General features: G+C 38.0%; 1 protein-coding gene across 1 annotated transcript; it reads right to left on the bottom strand.

The window, feature by feature from the left end:
* Positions 1 to 219: 219 nt before the first annotated feature.
* LOC143243657 (uncharacterized) lies at positions 220 to 17,082 on the bottom strand. Its single transcript, XM_076487290.1, has 2 exons — positions 16,218 to 17,082; positions 220 to 271 (listed from the first exon to the last, which is right to left on the bottom strand). Exons 1-2 carry the CDS (start codon positions 16,585 to 16,587, stop codon positions 240 to 242), a joined length of 402 nt encoding a protein of 133 aa, XP_076343405.1. The 5' UTR covers positions 16,588 to 17,082; the 3' UTR covers positions 220 to 239.
* Between the last annotated feature and the right edge of the window lie 455 nt (positions 17,083 to 17,537).

Genomic DNA, 17,537 nt, shown 5'->3' with positions numbered 1-17,537 from the left:
TACAAACATTATAATACAAGCCATGCTTAATACAAACATTATTATACAAGCCATGCTTAATACAAACATTATAACACAAGCCATGTTTCCTGAAATTATTGTTGTGTATGAAGTTGGAGTCTGATACCTATTAAGTCATATTGTATAAGGATGTTGTTCAATTTAACGTATTATTCACTTTATAAAAACCACAAAACTATTCAGGTTCACCTTAAAACTCGCGGAATATTGAGTTGAATTCAATGGCCAGTTCCATTTCTATGTGCTATCTCTGTAACAAAACATAAAAAAAACACATTTAAATTGATTTTTAAATGTAAAATTCGAGACCGTGAACATGTATACATTGAAGTAACCACACAGCATACTGCGCATTTAAAGTAACGTTTTTTACAAGTCGTGATTGTCACCCACTTATCAAACACCGACTTAAATATCTCTAGAATTGGAATAAACGATTCTTTTCGAACTGGAAATGTACGATTACGGTACGTTGTCACTTAGCGGAATATCTCGAACCTTACGTGTGTCTAAAGAGCGAACAACATTAGGCGATTATAAACATGTTGAAGTATAGGAAACAGCTACATGAATGTGGACCAGCTCTTACATACAAGTTGTAACTAACAGTTTTCTATTATAAACTGTTTCAGTGAAGTTCTTTGCCTCAATAATTTTCAAATGTTTTGAAAGTTGATAAGTAATGTGATAATAAATTAAGGTTTGGTTAGAGCCAGCTTATTTTTGAATATGTTAAGTATTAGAAACGTTTAACAATTCCTGATCTATCGTTCATACAACTTCAAACTTCATACAACTTAATTTATCCAGTTCACTTCCGATAAAAACAAACCTGTTAAACATCAAATTGTAAACGTTTGTTTTTCTAGAACAGTGGTTCCCAACCTTTTTATGCCCCGCGCCTCTAAAAATTTTAATATGTTCTCGCACCCTCACAGTAATTATTTATTTAAGAATAAAGGTGAAGGTGGACAAAACAAATTGTAATAATTAGTTTTTAATGATAAAAAACAAAAACGAAACATTTGTAAAAGAAAAAATATTACAACAAACTAAAAGTTGCATAAACCCTACATGGCCTACAAAACAAAATGTTATCTCGCATTCCTGGTTGGGAACCACTGTTCTAGAAAAACGTATCAACCATACCTTGGTAAAGACTGAGTAAGTTTCTACCTCCACGTTTCGTTTGTTCTTCCAGGAAAATGTATTAACTACACAACTGTTAATAACCAGTGATGTTCTACTATCACGTTTCTTTAATTCAAAACAAAGACCAAGCGATAATCACTAAAGTAAAGTGAAAACGTTTTAACTACTATTTAAACAATAGTAATAATTCACTTCTTACTTACACGATTCGTGTTTTTCTCCTGTAACGATAACATAATAGTAGTATATTAGGTAGCGATAACGTATTAGAGGTGGCGTATTAGAGGTAGCGTTAACAAATTAGGGGTAACATGTACTCGAGTAGTTCGAATGTTTATGTGAGTACATGGAAAAATATTTTAAAATAAAACTGTCTTAAAGAAACTAGCATATTGATTATGCAATTCAAATTTTATCTCCTGAATAAGTTAGGAAACGATACTGTTTCTGTTGAGTACTGTTTGCAAGGTCCCTCCTGATTGGATGTCGACGCCAGAAAGTGTGATGGGAAGACATTTGTTATTTGCTGATGTTCCAATCTGATTACGTGTTAGCTGGTTTGTAATCAAAGGCTTTTCCTAACTTTGCGAACAAAAGAATTGAGCGAATCTTAAGGATGTTACTAAACCAATTCTGTTGTTGCCTCTTTTAAAGACAGGTTTGTAAAATTGATACAAAGTAAACAGGTGCAAGAACCAACCGTCAAATTCGTCACCTCAGCAGAATAAACCGTACGATAAGCGGATTACGGTGAACAAAAGGCTTAATATCGGATCCTGTTCCTGGCTGCTTAGGAAAGCATCTCAATTATAAGAAATCCTAAATTTTGCCTTTGGCATCAGTGATTCATTTAAAATAGAAATCTAGATTAATCTGACTCAATTAATTATTCTTGCCATCTATACCGCACTGATGAGCTCGGCCGTCACCTCGGTTGTTTGATCAAGAGATTATTCAAGAGCATACAAAGAGAAAAGCAGTGAGTAAAAGGTTCCGCTTATTACTGCTTGCATCTGTGATAAAGCAACAGCCTTTCACACAACAAAGGTTATCAAACAACAGCTTTTCACACAACAAGAGTTATCAAACAACAGCCTTTCGCACAACAAGGGTTATTAAAGAAAGCTATTCGCACAACAAGGGTTATTAAAGAAAGCTATTCACACAACAAGGGTTAGCAAACAACAGCTATTTACACAATAAGGGTATCAAACTATAGACTTTCGCACAAGAAGGGTTAGCAAACAACAGCTATTCACACAATAAGGGTATCAAACTATAGACTTTCGCATAAGAAGGGTTAGCAAACAACAGCCTTTCGCACAACAAGGGTTATTAAAGAAAGCTATTCACACAACAAGGGTTATCAAACAACAGCCTTTTCGCACAACAAGGGTTATTAAAGAAAGCTATTCACACAAACAAGGGTTAGCAAACAACAGCCTTTCGCACAACAAGGGTTATTAAAAGCTATTCACACAACAAGGGTTAGCAAACAACAGCTATTTACAATAAGGGTATCAAACTATAGACTTTCGCACAAGAAGGGTTAGCAAACAACAGCCTTTCACACAACAAGAGTTATCAAACAGCAGCTACTCACAAAACATGGGTTATCAAACAACAGCTTTTCACAAAACAAGGGTTATTAAACAGCAGGTTTTCACGCAAGGTTTGTCAAATAATAGACGCTTTTTATCAAGCAACAAACCCATAGACAAGGTTTGTTAAACAATAGACGACTCTCCACAGACAAAGTTGATTCAACAACAGCCTTTCACATAACAACAAGGAAAGCAGCAAAAAGAGCCATCTCTTATTGTTTTGTTAATCATAATGTAGCCATCTGTTATTGTTTTAGGAGTCCAAAAATAGTGCTTTGAACTTCAAACCTGGATAATCAATTTCTCGGCCTTTTTCATATCTTTAGAACTTCTAGGGTTTCTCTGCAAAGCCAAGACATGAGGAGACTGAGGAACAATCGAGACTCAAGTAGCATGTACACCAACTTAAAGTTTAAAACTGAGGAACAGGTTTAATGTTAGTTTTATAACTAGAGACTAAGGAACAGGTTTAATGTTAGTTTTATAACTAGAGACTAAGGAACAGGTTTAATGTTGTTTTCTAAAATATAATTTTATGAAAAATTTCCATTGAATAATAAAATTTATATTAAGTGAGCACTAGTATGACGTCACGCATTTTAATCTAGAGTAAAATGTCAGGAAAAAAAAAGCACGTGAATGGTTCGTTCAGTAAAGAAACACCTAAATTAACTTCATATTCTGAAAAAGAAAGTTTATGTTTATTCATAGAACGCCTACAGGTGGAGGTGTTTCACCTTAGTAAGGGCCGTTCACAGCGTTTTATAAACTACGTAGCAAAGTTATCAAAATAAGAAATCACGGTTTAGTCACGATCATCCAAATACTTCTGTTTTTAATGCAAACGGAAAGAAAGAAAAACAAGTTTCTCTTAAGAAAGAAAGAGGTTCTTGAACCATAATTTGTTGACAAGTAAGCATGTCACATGACCTTGCGAAAAAGGAAGGTTAGTGGAATCAGCCATACAAGGGGTAGCGAAATAAAGTGAACGCTAATCCGTAGTTTGTTGGCTTCCGTCTAGATCCAGGGTGGGATTACCCGCAGCGATGGTTTTCTTCAGTATTACAATCACTCCAAGTAAAATATCATACTACAAGGACATAGCTAGGTATGTTTGTTTTTTTGAATTTCGCGCAAAGCTACACGAGGGCTATCTGCGCTAGCCGTTCATAATTTAGCAGTGTAAAATTAGAAGAAAGGCAGCTTGTAATCTCCACCCACCGTTAACTCTTGGGCTACTCTTTTACCAACGAATATTGGGATTGACCGTCACATTATAACGCCCCCACGGCTGAAATGGCGTGCATGTTTGATGCGACGGGGATTCGAACCCACGACCCTCAGATAACGAGTCGAACCCTTAACCCACCGGACGAAGCTAGTAATGGCGTTCAAGTAAAGATTTGATTAGAAGAAACGATTAGGCTATGCAGATGTCGTTTATAAAGAACACTTTTGATAGTAAATCTGCCGCACTTGCAAGAGACGGTTTTCACGAGCACTTCAGCATAGTTCTACTATCTTTATAAATACAGTATCAATGCCGTTGATGATGTAAAAAATCATAGGGCGAGATATTTAGTAATTCATTTAACTACCACACTTTAAAATCTAAACCTATCTGCCTGTCTTCTGTCTGTGATGTCACGATATAACCAGCTGTGTTTTAAACTTATGTTTTAGTAATGTATTGAATAGTCTTCCAATATTTTCACTAAGTCACGTGACAAGAAATGAAGGGATAGTGTTGGGTCTATACATAGACGCATTGCATTACTTTTATTGTGATTAAGGAAAACGGAAGTCCACGGTGGATAATTTGGCGCCCTCATTGTTGTGACCGGAAGTTATACTTTATATTGAAATTTCACAGCTTTCCATGCACACAGAAGAAACATTTGAATTACATTTTAATGCGTGATATTAAATATTACAGTTTTAAATGTGCGAAAACACTGCAAAAATAAAGTGCATTAGTAGCAAAATGGTTGTAGTTTTATTTTATTTTTTAATATTTTAAATACAGTGGTTGCATTAAGTTCTTAATCTTATTTATATATATTATTTTAATTTTGCGTGTGTGCTTCTGATATTCGTGCAAAGCTACACAAAATCCAATCTGCTTTAGAAACCTCCTAATTTTGAGCTTGTAGACTAGTAGGAAGGCAGCCAATCAAATTCACTCACTGCCTTCTCTTGGCCTACTCTCATCCAATAGTAGGATTTGTTCATCACTCTTATAACACATTTACTGCCCCCAAATTTCGGAGCGCAACTTTCCTTTTATGCGACGAGACGCCAACCACAGATCCTTGAATCCACAGAAAGGCACGTTATCTATCAGGCCACTCTCCATATTGTTTTCTAAGTTTTTATTTTGAATGATAGGGTAAAGGGTATCTATTTAATCTTTATTTTGTTTCAGGTAAACTTTATTTTTGTTTTTATTTTGAAATGTGTTGCATAACTGAAAAAAAAAATGCCTGAAAACCAACACGAGAAAGTTCGTTTACAATAAAAAAAAATTCCTTTTTGGAATAATTTAGTAGAAGACTGTTGCTTTATGGCGATCGTTTGGTCGATAACCATTTCGAGTGCAGGATACATATGGTAAACGTTAGGTGTCACCAGTGTCACAAGTTGATAAAAATAGTTTGCTTTTGACTCTAAGTATAGTTCTGTAGTAAGAAAGTTAAAAAAACGACAATTAATGATGTGGGTGCCAAGAAATTTCACGAGACAAAATTTTTAATGTCGTGTGGGAAAGAACAGCAGGAAGTATTGCAGCGTGAGTGGTTAAAATCAGCGATCGCATTTTTTGAGAGACGATAAGTAAGCGATGGGAATGTAAATTGGGTTCGTTCGTATTTTTACGAACTTCTTGTGTAAGATTAACCTCGTGGGATTTCAAAGATGTACATACAAACGTACAACAAAGTTTCAATAGTTCTATTAATTCCCTACCTAACATGAACGTTATTGCATTATCCATTCACGGAAAGCTTGAACGATACCTAAGGGAAAATAGGTTATTCCACCTATGAGAATAAAACATCTGAAAACAAACGTGAAATAATCTGATATGAACAAATTAAACGGCCTCGCTGAAGAAGAAATAGAGTTCACATATGGTTTGAATGTGTATTCTTATGGTAGATGTAATTAAAACTATAGTTTTGGAAGTTGTCAGGTTAAACTTTACGCCTTTACAAACAAATATTCATTGTTTTACCTTGTGTTAGACCCTTCACGAGGGCATGGCTAGGTGGCTAAGGCACTCGACTCGTAAACCGAGAGTCGCGGGTTCGAATCCCCGCCACACCAAACATGCTCGCCCTTTCAGTCGTGGAGGCGATATAATGTTACGGTCAATCCCACTTTTCGTTGATTAAAGAGTAGCCCAACATTTGGCGGTGGGTGGTGATCATTAGCTGCCTTCTCTCTAGTCTTATACTGCAAAATTAGGGACTGCTAGCGCAGATAGCTCTTCTGTAGCTTTGCGCGAAAATTCAAACCAAACCAGATCCCTCATGAAAAATAATTAAACAGAAGGTATCTTCTATGGCGTAATTGTGTTGATTTCTTTTATGACAATAGGAAAGTTTAATTCCCTCTAATTATCTTTCGAATCATAATTTTTCTTTAAAAAAATGCAACATCCAAAACGTCTACAGTTATTCACAAACTAAGCTCCAGAGGCGTACCTCGATGTCTCTTGTCAATCTGTAAACAATTACACGACGATTATTTTAAGTGCTGTTTGCAACTGAACTAGTTCACAATGCTCGCCCTCCCAGCCGTGGGGGCGTATAATGTGACGGTCAATCCCACTATTCGTTGGTAAAAGAGTAGCCCAAGAGTTGGCGGTGGGTGGTGATGACTAGCTGCCTTCCCTCTAGTCTTACACTGCTAAATTAGGGACGGCTAGCGCAGATAGCCCTCGAGTAGCTTTGTGCGAAATTCCAAAAACAAACAAACAAACAAACAAACAAACACAATTTTAACTTAAAATTAACGTTTGGAGATTTTTTCTGTTGTAAGCTGGAATCTTTAACACATAAACATTTCCTTTACTTTTGACTGTCAATGTTGAACCTGAAGAAGACCTAAGAAGGTCAAAACGTTGTTCTCTGCTTTATCAGTAAAGTGCTAATACCCATACCAGCCATCCTGAGGTATATTAATATTAGTCTGAATTGAAGTTTGACGAAAAAGATACTTGCTAGTAATAACTACGCATATATTATTTAAAATCTTTTCTCTTCTTGTTCGACGTTAAAACTGGAATATAAATTATATGTGTGTATGCGTGTGTAGAATGACACACTAAATCTATAGCCAAGCCTAATTTTTTCACGAGAAAATCGTTCCATAACGATGTATGTATAAAACCATAATAAAACGATAAGGTTATTAAACTGCTAGTCCTAGAAAAAAAACACACGTTATTCTTTATATTATATCAACAAAGAAAGGATGCTGTTTTATGGAAATGAACGGCAAGAGACATATTTAGGCTTAACTATGCAAAAACAAGTCTGGAGCTGGAGGATGAACAGAATGTTCTTGTTCAGCCAAATTACTCATGCAAGTGTGAGATTTGGTTCATAAAATAAACGAGTGTGGGACTGAGCAAACATATGTTGATTTTAAGTGGGTCAAACATACAGAGGTTGAGTACACTACATTAAAACGATTTTGGAACCTCACTGCATTATTACAGCCATCTTGTCATCTGGTTATATTCTATCCGACAACTGTGCATCTTGGAAGTATTGCTTCCGAAAAGTCTTATGCGTAAAGTTGTCATGTCTGAAGCACACCACTCCTAACTTTATGCTTTCCATAATCTAATTAATGTCCGAGAACGATGGCTTCCACAGCCTTATGGTACAGAAGTCCATAGGCGCTGATTCCAGAGAATCGACAGTTATGCTTTTTTAAGGAAATAACATGAATACTTGTTTCATATTATAGCAATTTGATGTATGCGATGGTCACACAAAAGGTACAACTCAAATCCGTACCTTGGTGAATCCATACTTTGTTGACCTGGTTTAACCCTTAAACAGCAGTAAAATTGTAAGTAGCAGCATTAATTGATGATGCCCGCCGTTTAAGGGTTAAAAAAGGATATACCTTTGCTACCAATATCTGCGTTCATTGGATCTCACTTGTTACAAAACACAACACCTGACTTATTATAACTGGTATACAGTTTGTTTTATATCTCTTACTGGATGGTCCTGGTGTCCCAAGCTGATCCAGATTCGTTACTTTTCCAAAGTTAAGTTCAAGAAGTAGCAACATTTTAAAATTCTAAATTCTCGATTAGATCTCATTGTGTGGATGTTCTTTATCAGAAAGAACTGCTACAAAACCTTCTCAAAAGCACTTTTTAGTGTATTCACACAAACACCAACATATGTCAAAATGTAGTTCTGATACGTTCCGTTCTATCGTGGTTTTATATCAGATTTGGTCGTCACGCGACTTGTTTATTTACATACTAAAATAAATTTAATATAAAGTGATCAACCATTTGTAAAGTAAAACACAATGTCGAGAACGACATTCGTTCAGCACGTGTAGCTACTCTCATCAAAAGTGAGTAAAAGTGGATATTGTTACTGGTGAGCAGCGCAGAGAAATAATAAGTGACAACGTTACTTTTCATAAGTTATATAAGAAATCTTCCCAGCTCTGTAAAATTGGATAGTTAGAGAAGGAAACTGTGTATGTGTTGAGGCTCCAAGAAGCGTCTCCAGTAGAAAGTGCACTTTATTCTGTACATAAGTGTCAAGAACAATCTCCGACATGTAAAAATAAGTCATCATATCCAAGCCTGATGAATCAGCGAGAACAGCGCATGCGGAGAAGCAACAAAGTAATAAGAACGTTTCATCACATAGTGATGTGATGTTTGTGTACAGTTATGCCACAACAGCATTGTATAAATAGATGTCAAATAGAAAATCATTGTTTATAAGGAAAGATAACACTTTTCACTAAAAGCATAATAAATTCAAAACAAATATACGTAATGGACACTTATTATAGCGGGCATGACACAGTTTCATCACTTTAGTCCCTGATTTACGGTTCAGATAAGAAGGATTCGGTTTGAGGAAAACACAAAACGTTTATTTTAATTATTTAGAGTTGACGTGTGCAGTAACAACAAAAAAATAAGTAGTTAACTGGCATGACCAGGTGATTAACGCATTGGACTCGTAATCTGAGGGTCCTGGGTTCGAATCCCCGTCACACCAAACACGCTCGCCCTTTCAGTCGTGGAAGCTTTATAATGTGACGGTCAATCCCACTATTCGTTGGTGAAAAAGTAGCCCAAGAGTTGGCGGTGGGTGGGTATGACTAGCTGCCTTCTCTCTTGTCTCTGCTAAATTAGGGACGGCTAGCGCAGATAGCCCTCGTGTAGCTTTGGGCGAAATTCAAAACAAACCAACGAGTAGTTAAACATCTGTTTATAATACTTTAAACAGCTGATAAGATTCCACTGCTTGTGAAGCAGATTACAGAATAGGATCGGACAGTTGTGTGGTTTAGAAAATTAGCGATAATGGTGTCTCAGGTGGACATACTACACAACTCGTTCAGTTCAAAGTGTCCCCAGAATCCCCCTGCTTCAGGTTTAAAATTTTAACCTATTCCTCTTCCTAGTTACTGCTGTCTATGATTTACCATTGTAAAGGTTATATTCCTTTGACGTTATAATAGTCACATGTTAAAACAACCTCACAGTATTAAATGTCAAGGTGGAGTAGTTATATCATTTTGTTAATTTGTCATAAAGCGCCACGCTATATAACTGGCTATTTATGTTCTGCCCATCACGGACTTGAAACCCGCTTTTGGCATTACGAGTCGTCAGACATGTCGCTGTGTCATCGGTAGGCACATTAAGCAGTTGATTGATTGGTTTGGTTAGCACGAGACTATACATCTGGTTATCTGTGCTCTGCCCACCACAGGTGTTTTGACTCAGTGTAAGCTGCGAGAGTAACCGCTGAACCATTTGGAGGTTAATTATACTAAAATGTCAGACAAACAGATGATGTAAGAGATAAAGCACACCCAATAATGAATACAGTGTAATATTTGAACAATTCGCGAATATTTTTCTATACGTGATGTCTGAGGCGGTTGGTGTCAACACTGTTTTAAGTGGCAGACATCTTGGATTACACTAACTATTGTCAGTTAAGCCTAATTTACTCCCATTAAAACAGTGTGTTATTTATTTGTTCGTGTCTGTAAAAACAAAACCAAACAAACCAACAAAAACATAAGGAAATCGTTAAGTGATGCGATAATTTACAAATAAAATTTACATTTTAGAACCATTTTAGATCCTTCATTTAAAACAGCAACAAACTTGCACATAAAATGTAGATTAGGTCATTTTCAGGTCGAAATGTTGTTATTTGCTTTATTAGTAAAGTGTTAATACCCATACCAACTGTCCAGAGATACATTTTTACTTCAGTAGGTTATTCGTGATTACGAAACTTACGCATAAGTACAGGGAGATAGGTGACTTATGTTTTTAACACCGTCTCTGAATAGAGAGTTTGTTTTGTTTGTTTGTTTGTTTTGGAATTTCGCACAAAGCTACTCGAGGGCTATCTGTGCTAGCCGTCCCTAATTTAGCAGTGTAAGACTAGAGGGAAGGCAGCTAGTCATCACCACCCACCGCCAACTCTTGGGCTACTCTTTTACCAACGAATAGTGGGATTGACCGTCACATTATAACGCCCCCACGGCTGGGAGGGCGAGCATGTTTGGCGCGACTCGGGCGCGAACCCGCGACCCTCAGATTACGAAGCGCACGCCTTAACGCGCTAGGCCATGCCAGGCCCTGAATAGTGAGAAAGTCGTTAGAGGAAAACTAAACTTATATTTGTAACGGGTTTCGTTCGTTTTAACACTGCAGTTTATAGTAAAGATGTTATTTTGTTAAATGAGATATTTCGCCACGTTCAAAGCAAAGATAAATCCGTATTAAATATTGTATATAAAAAATGTTAAAACAATTTCGTATATGGAATTCTATTCGTATTGGATGCACCAATAAAACTAACGAAAACTTTTATAATGTCTGCATGTTGTACCATCGAGAGACAATGAAACCGATAGAACTGAGCGTCACAAACAAGTTCGAAGCAATGCTAATTACAAAATTACTGTAATTAAATGCGGTTTCCATTATTTTTCGAAAACCTAACTTTATTTCTATACACTTTGAGAGGTCTTGTAATGTTCTGCAAAATTTTTTGAATTTTTTGATACAGAAAAATATGCTTTAAACATCAGAACCAGAAACGCCTTTTCTTTTAACTGTATCTCAAGTTAATGCAGGTTAATTTATAGTGTTTCTTCACTGTACAAGTCAATTAAGAACACGCCATTTTCGGAGATACCAAACGAATACCCAGGCACGTGCTTATAAGGCTAATTAATGCGCCTCTGTCGTGGCGCCCTCTTTAATATTAGATTCACGTTCCCCCAAATGAAGCGCGTGCACATTTATTTCGGTTCAGGAATGTAATTCAAGTTATTTCGCATATTATTAAAATTATGTAACTTACGATGTGGGAGTAGTTTTGTCGTGATTCGAGCTATAATATATACATAACGACATCGTATTTAATTACGAATAACAACTATGAGTGGTAGGTTCATTAAGTTTAAGGTTAGTAACGTGAGGATTATTTGATTTGCAAATCGTCTTTAACGTTATGTTTATGGAAGAGACGAAGCTGAGTTAGTACTGTGGGCTTAAACCAAAGATAGAGTAAAACCCAATCAGCCGCTGTTCTGGAAAATGTCCTCTCAACAATTACTTCGTTTTCCGAATAAAATTTTGTTGTTTTTTTTCAAGATTGTGATTCTTGGATGTATTTATTTTGGTCGTGGTAAACATTCTTTATGGTAAAATGATTGTTTCGAACTTAGTTATTAAAATTAAAATTGAAATCGCTCGGCATGGCCATGTGGTTAAGACACTCGACTCGTAATCTTGAGGGTCACGGGTTCGTATCCCCGTCACAACAAATATTCTTGCTCTTTCAGCGGTGGGGGCATATAATGTGACGGTCAATCCCACTATTCATTGGTAAAAGAATAGCTCAAGAGTTGGCGGTGGGTGGTGATGACTAGCAATCTTCCCTCTAGTCTTACACTGGTAAATTAGGGACGGCTAGCGCAGATAGCCCTCGAGTAGCTTTGCGCGAGATTAAAAATAAACAGACAACCATTTGTGATTCGAAAAGAAAAATCACCTCCTCAGAATATCCTCTCAAGGAAATAATCAATATAAAGAAATAGAGTAGAGATTTTATTTATTTATTTGATTTATTCACGAGCAGTGGGCCCGGCATGACCAAGCGCGTAAGGCGTGCGACTTGTAATCCGAGGGTCGCGGGTTCGCGCCCGCGTCGCGCCAAACATGCTCGCCCTTCCAGCCGTGGGGGTGTTCTAATGTGACGGTCAATCCCACTATTCGTTGGTAAAAGAGTAGCCGAAGAGTTGGCGGTGGGTGGTGATGACTAGCTGCCTTCCCTCTAGTCTTACACTGCTAAATTAGGGACGGCTAGCACAGATAGCCCTCGAGTAGCTTTGTGCGAAATTCCAAAACAAACAAACTTCACGAGCAAAATGATGAGATTTAAAAAGCACACTTCGTAATGACGTAAGATGAACGTCAGACGTGGTGTGTTTTAGCAGCATACGTTTTGATAAGCGTGTAATATATTTCTATATTTTCGTATAAATATTTTTGCAAACACCTTCTACCAACCTGAAACTTTCATAACGGATAAACTCGTCTTGAGAATTTGTTTTCCGCTACACTACGCTGTTACCTAGGTTTATTTTAAGCAGTAAAATACAAGACGGTAAAATAATGACCGAGAATGCACAAGGTAAAAACCTAGAGGGAGAATTAGATATTCATAAAAAATATAGAAACATACGATGTGCAACGATTCAAATCGAGGACTGAGAAAGTCTTCATTCACACATAGCTAGTAAAATCGAGGACTGAGAAAGTCTTCATTCAGACATAGCTAGTAAAATCGAGGACTGAGAATGTCTTCATTCAGACATAGCTAGTAAAATCGAGGACTGAGAATGTCTTCATTCAGACATAGCTAGTAAAATCGAGGACTGAGAATGTCTTCATTCAGACATAGCTAGTAAAATCGAGGACTGAGAATGTCTTCATTCAGACATAGCTAGTAAAATCGAGGACTGAGAAAGTCTTCATTCACACATAGCTAGTAAAATCGAGGACTGAGAAAGTCTTCATTCACACATAGCTAGTAAAATCGAGGACTGAGAATGTCTTCATTCAGACATAGCTAGTAAAATCGAGGACTGAGAAAGTCTTCATTCAGACATAGCTAGTAAAATCGAGGACTGAGAAAGTCTTCATTCAGACATAGCTAGTAAAATCGAGGACTGAGAAAGTCTTCATTCAGACATAGCTAGTAAAATCGAGGACTGAGAAAGTCTTCATTCAGACATAGCTAGTAAAATCGAGGACTGAGAAAGTCTTCATTCAGACATAGCTAGTAAAATCGAGGACTGAGAAAGTTTTCATTCAGACATAGCTAGTAAAATCGAGGACTGAGAAAGTCTTCATTCACACATAGCTAGAAACGTTAAAAAACAAATAGAAAAAGCAACTTTTAAATTCGATTTTCTCTTTAACTACTGATATACGTCTCAAAATGAAATGAAACACAGCCTTCATTATTGAGTTTATCAGAGAATTTCACTTGATTTGGTAATGATAAGGTTATTTTCTTTCCTTCGAAGTTTGTTAATGTTTGTGAACAAAAAGGTTTAATTCTTCGGAACTGGTAGAGTTAAGGTTTAGAGCACTTTCTAGTCTTCGGTATGCTTAAGCACGTTTTGTAGAGAAAACCTCCCATGAATGACACGGTCTTCTCTCCCATCTGCTCATCTCTGTAAATGAAATGGAAGCTGGGAAGAAGCCAGCGAGAGCATGGTCGCACGAGGGGCCCCAGAAATACCAGATAACATGCCTCGGCTGGTAACAGCCTCTTGTCAATGGACGCTACAGTGAGATATCTCCATACTCCGCCCTCAGAGCTAACGGGCTGTGCTTTCCGCATGAGTGACGCGAGGAGAGAGTCTCGTGTTGCTAGACTACGTCGTTATCAGTGATACGAGAAAGCCCCTTCTGTGACCTAGTAACGAGGGTCACAGCCATTGTTGGGGTACATGAACTGCGCTATATAGTTTTAAAGGTTTCATGAGCTCTCGATAGAGATACGTGCGCTACGTATACACTAATAACGAGTCACATGTTTTTACACGGAACAACAAGCAAGGACCGTGTAGCGGGGTTGGATACAGATCACAATCGGGTATTGGCGACTCGATCTGCCGCGCATCATTAGATCGAGCTCTTTGGAAAACCTTGACGGAATATTTTTATGTGAGAGAAGTTTTATGAAACAAAATACAGATCTCAAGACGTGGTCCAAGGAACATTTACTTAAAGAGTTACTTTTAATTAACATTTTACGTAATTACCGTTAGGAACGTTTTACACAATGGGTCAAAATAATTTTATTGAAAAAGACGAAAAAAAAACCCACAAAAATTGAGTTCTATCAAAAAGTTTTCCGGGTGCAAAGAAAACTCCTATTAATGAGATCATGAACTAAGTAGACCAAAGAACAGGGTTTAGTGTACACTTAATTTTATTTCCATTTTATGTTTTTTAAGTGTTTCAAGTTATCCATATACAGCACTTCAGTTAAAATACAAATAAACCTGAATTCGAGTTTCTGTGAACTTAGGCCTTTTCGCTAACTTAACAAATTGTCTCTGAAGTTTAACATAATTGATTGTCTTTACATCTACTCTCTTCTTTTGGATACAAAAAAAATTGGGCAATTAGAAATCAAAATAATTTGTTTATTATATATATATATATATATTTGTGTTATGTAAATAAATAATAACAACTTTTCCGAATATTTTGCTTCATTTCATCCATCCAGAACAGATCAAATATCTGAATAACGTTGCTGTGTTTTGTTTATTTTGAATTTCTTGCAAAGCTACACGGGGGCTATCTGCTCTAGCTGTCTCTAATTCAGTAGTGAAAGATTGGAGAGAAGGCATCACCACCCACCACCAACTTTTGGGCTACTCTTTTATTAACGAATAATGTGACTGACTGTCAAACTATAACGCCACCATAGCTGAAAGGGGAGAGCATGCTTAATGTGGCGGGATTCGAACCCGTGACTCTTAGATCGAGCGCCCTAACCACTTGGCCATGCGGACCAAACAACAACAGCTTATTTGTTTGAAAGTAAGCACAATGAGCTCTGACAACTACGGGTATCGAAACCTACATTCTTACGTTGTAAGTCCGCAGACATTCCGCTGTGCCACTGAGGGTAGGGTGCTGTGTTTTAACAAGATAATTTACATTAATAAAACCCCAATAAGATAGATTTACGTTGTGAATAGGTACAACGCACAAAAATAATTTTCACATATGCTTCATTTTTATTAAAACGTTGAGCAAACAAAACAAAATGTAAGATTTTTTATTCTTTCACGGTTGTTATATTTATTTTTACTTGTATGTAATATATGGTCCAGCAAGCATTATTCAATTTTCTCAACGTTTCGGCTTCTAAGTCTTCATCTGAAGCATAAAATATGTGTAACGAACTCTATGAACTTTAGATTACACTTGATGAACATGTGCAACCGAAATGGGAAAGAAATAATTATTATCATTCTTTTTCGTACAACATTAAAAGTGGTCGAGAGAGATAGAGAGAAACAGAAATAGACGATTGTTCTCGAAAACTGTGCACAAATGTCAACAGCTCAACAACAAAGCCAAAGTAGTGGAACGTGTACTAAACGGGAAGACACCGAGAAATGAATACTAATATGGATAAAAACTTACAATCATTTTATTTGGTAGATTGTTGTCAACGGCGTATTGGATGATATTTAGTAGGTTAAACGTTATATTGCTCAAATTCATATGTAAGGCCCGGCATGGCCAGGTGGTTAAGGCGCTCGACTCGTAATGTGGTGAGCGCAGGTTCAAATCCCGTCCCACCAAACATGCTCGCCCTTTCAGCCGTGGGGGCGTTATAATGTTACAGTCAATTCGTTGGCGGTGGGTGGTGATGACTAGCTGCTTTCCATCTTGTCTGACACTTAAATTATGGACGCCTAGTGCAGACAGTCCTCGTGTGGCCTTGCGCGAATTTCGCAAACAAACAAACAAACTCATATGCAAGTTAAACAGCATTTCTACGGGTCACCTCAATACTTGCTTCGTGTAAATAGAGATAACGTATTTAAAAAATATTCAGTGAGAAAAAAAAGTGAATATTAACGGAAACTTACCAATTTGGGGCACGTCATATTTCCGTGTGCCTCGGGGGTGACGAACCGCAGCTGAAATTGACGCATCTTCTTTTTGTGAGGAAGGATCTTTGTTGTTCCGCGGCTGGCGAGGGGGAATTACCCCAGCCCACCACGGCCTCTCCTGCCGGGACAGTAACCCGTTAACCTCCGGGTGGAAGGACCTGGCAATCCTCCGTCGGCCCTGAATCAGGTGTACGTCACCGAGACTCCGTCGTCTGGGGGCCTCAGAGAGCAGGGCTAAGGGGGTGCGAGGCCGATGAATGTCACCAGCAGGTTGCTGTGAGCAGGTGGGCCGGAAGGCTCCACACAACGCCAGCAGCAGAACTGTCCATAGCGGCGCCCTCAACATTTCTCAGCGCCGGGGTCCGGGACACGCGCCGACAAGTACGGCTGTGAAGCTCCGGCTGTCGCTAACTCTTTACTGAGACATCACTGCCACCACTCTAAGCAGGTGCTTCTTGTTGCTAGGTTTGCGCGTGCGTGACGTTGGCACCAGGTGGAAGGAGACTATGCCCACCTGAAGAGTGCTTGCTCGATTTCTCTGGAACTCGGAAACTGCTGGTTATCGCCGGCTACTTGGACAAGGAATCCCTTCGTCGTAGCTCGTGCAAAGCTCTAGGGACAATGGGATTTTCTTCTGCTGCCCCGCCTCGTCTAGGATGGCTGGAATGACTTGTTTTGGTGAAGAGCCCGTACGACTCCTTGGACGATTATTGTCAATTTTATTTCATTTTCGCCCACACACAGTGCGCCAGCTACTGCCATTTGCTGATTCTACGAGCGTCAACCAGCCAGCGCTCAGTACTGTATGCGTGGTCGTTCGCTCGACCCGCCGCCTACCGGCCACGTTCCAGGTAACTGATTAATTGTTCCCATTGACATCTAGTCTCTCTGATTACGCAAACAAGTGAGGGCGCTGGTTGCAGCCAGAAAGACAAACACAAAGAACAAAAAAAAGGTATGGTGACCTGAAGTTGTCCAAGATGTGCTGCACTGTGGACATGAGTCGTGAACAAAATTCTCCCTTAATATCAGACGTACTTAACTCTTACTAGAGGACCAAAACGGCTCTTTAAACAGAAATTACTCAACTTACAAGATAGTTTCACTTACGTTCAAGGAACTGGAAAGGAATAAAAAAATAACAAAATGAACAAGTGTAAACCATTCAGAAACGACAGCGCCACAAACTTCGACTGAGTCAGAGTACCGCAGTGACCTCATAGTTGACGTAAGATATCCACTACGTTAAAGGGAAGTCCTTATGGAATAAGTGACGTGTTGTGGATCATGGTTGAA

Source organism: Tachypleus tridentatus, unplaced genomic scaffold (genome assembly GCF_004210375.1).
Source record: "Tachypleus tridentatus isolate NWPU-2018 unplaced genomic scaffold, ASM421037v1 Hic_cluster_4, whole genome shotgun sequence".
Classification (NCBI taxonomy): domain Eukaryota; kingdom Metazoa; phylum Arthropoda; class Merostomata; order Xiphosura; family Limulidae; genus Tachypleus; species Tachypleus tridentatus.
The sequence above is the reverse complement of the archived record's forward strand: the minus strand, read 5'-3'. Positions and strand labels throughout refer to the sequence as shown.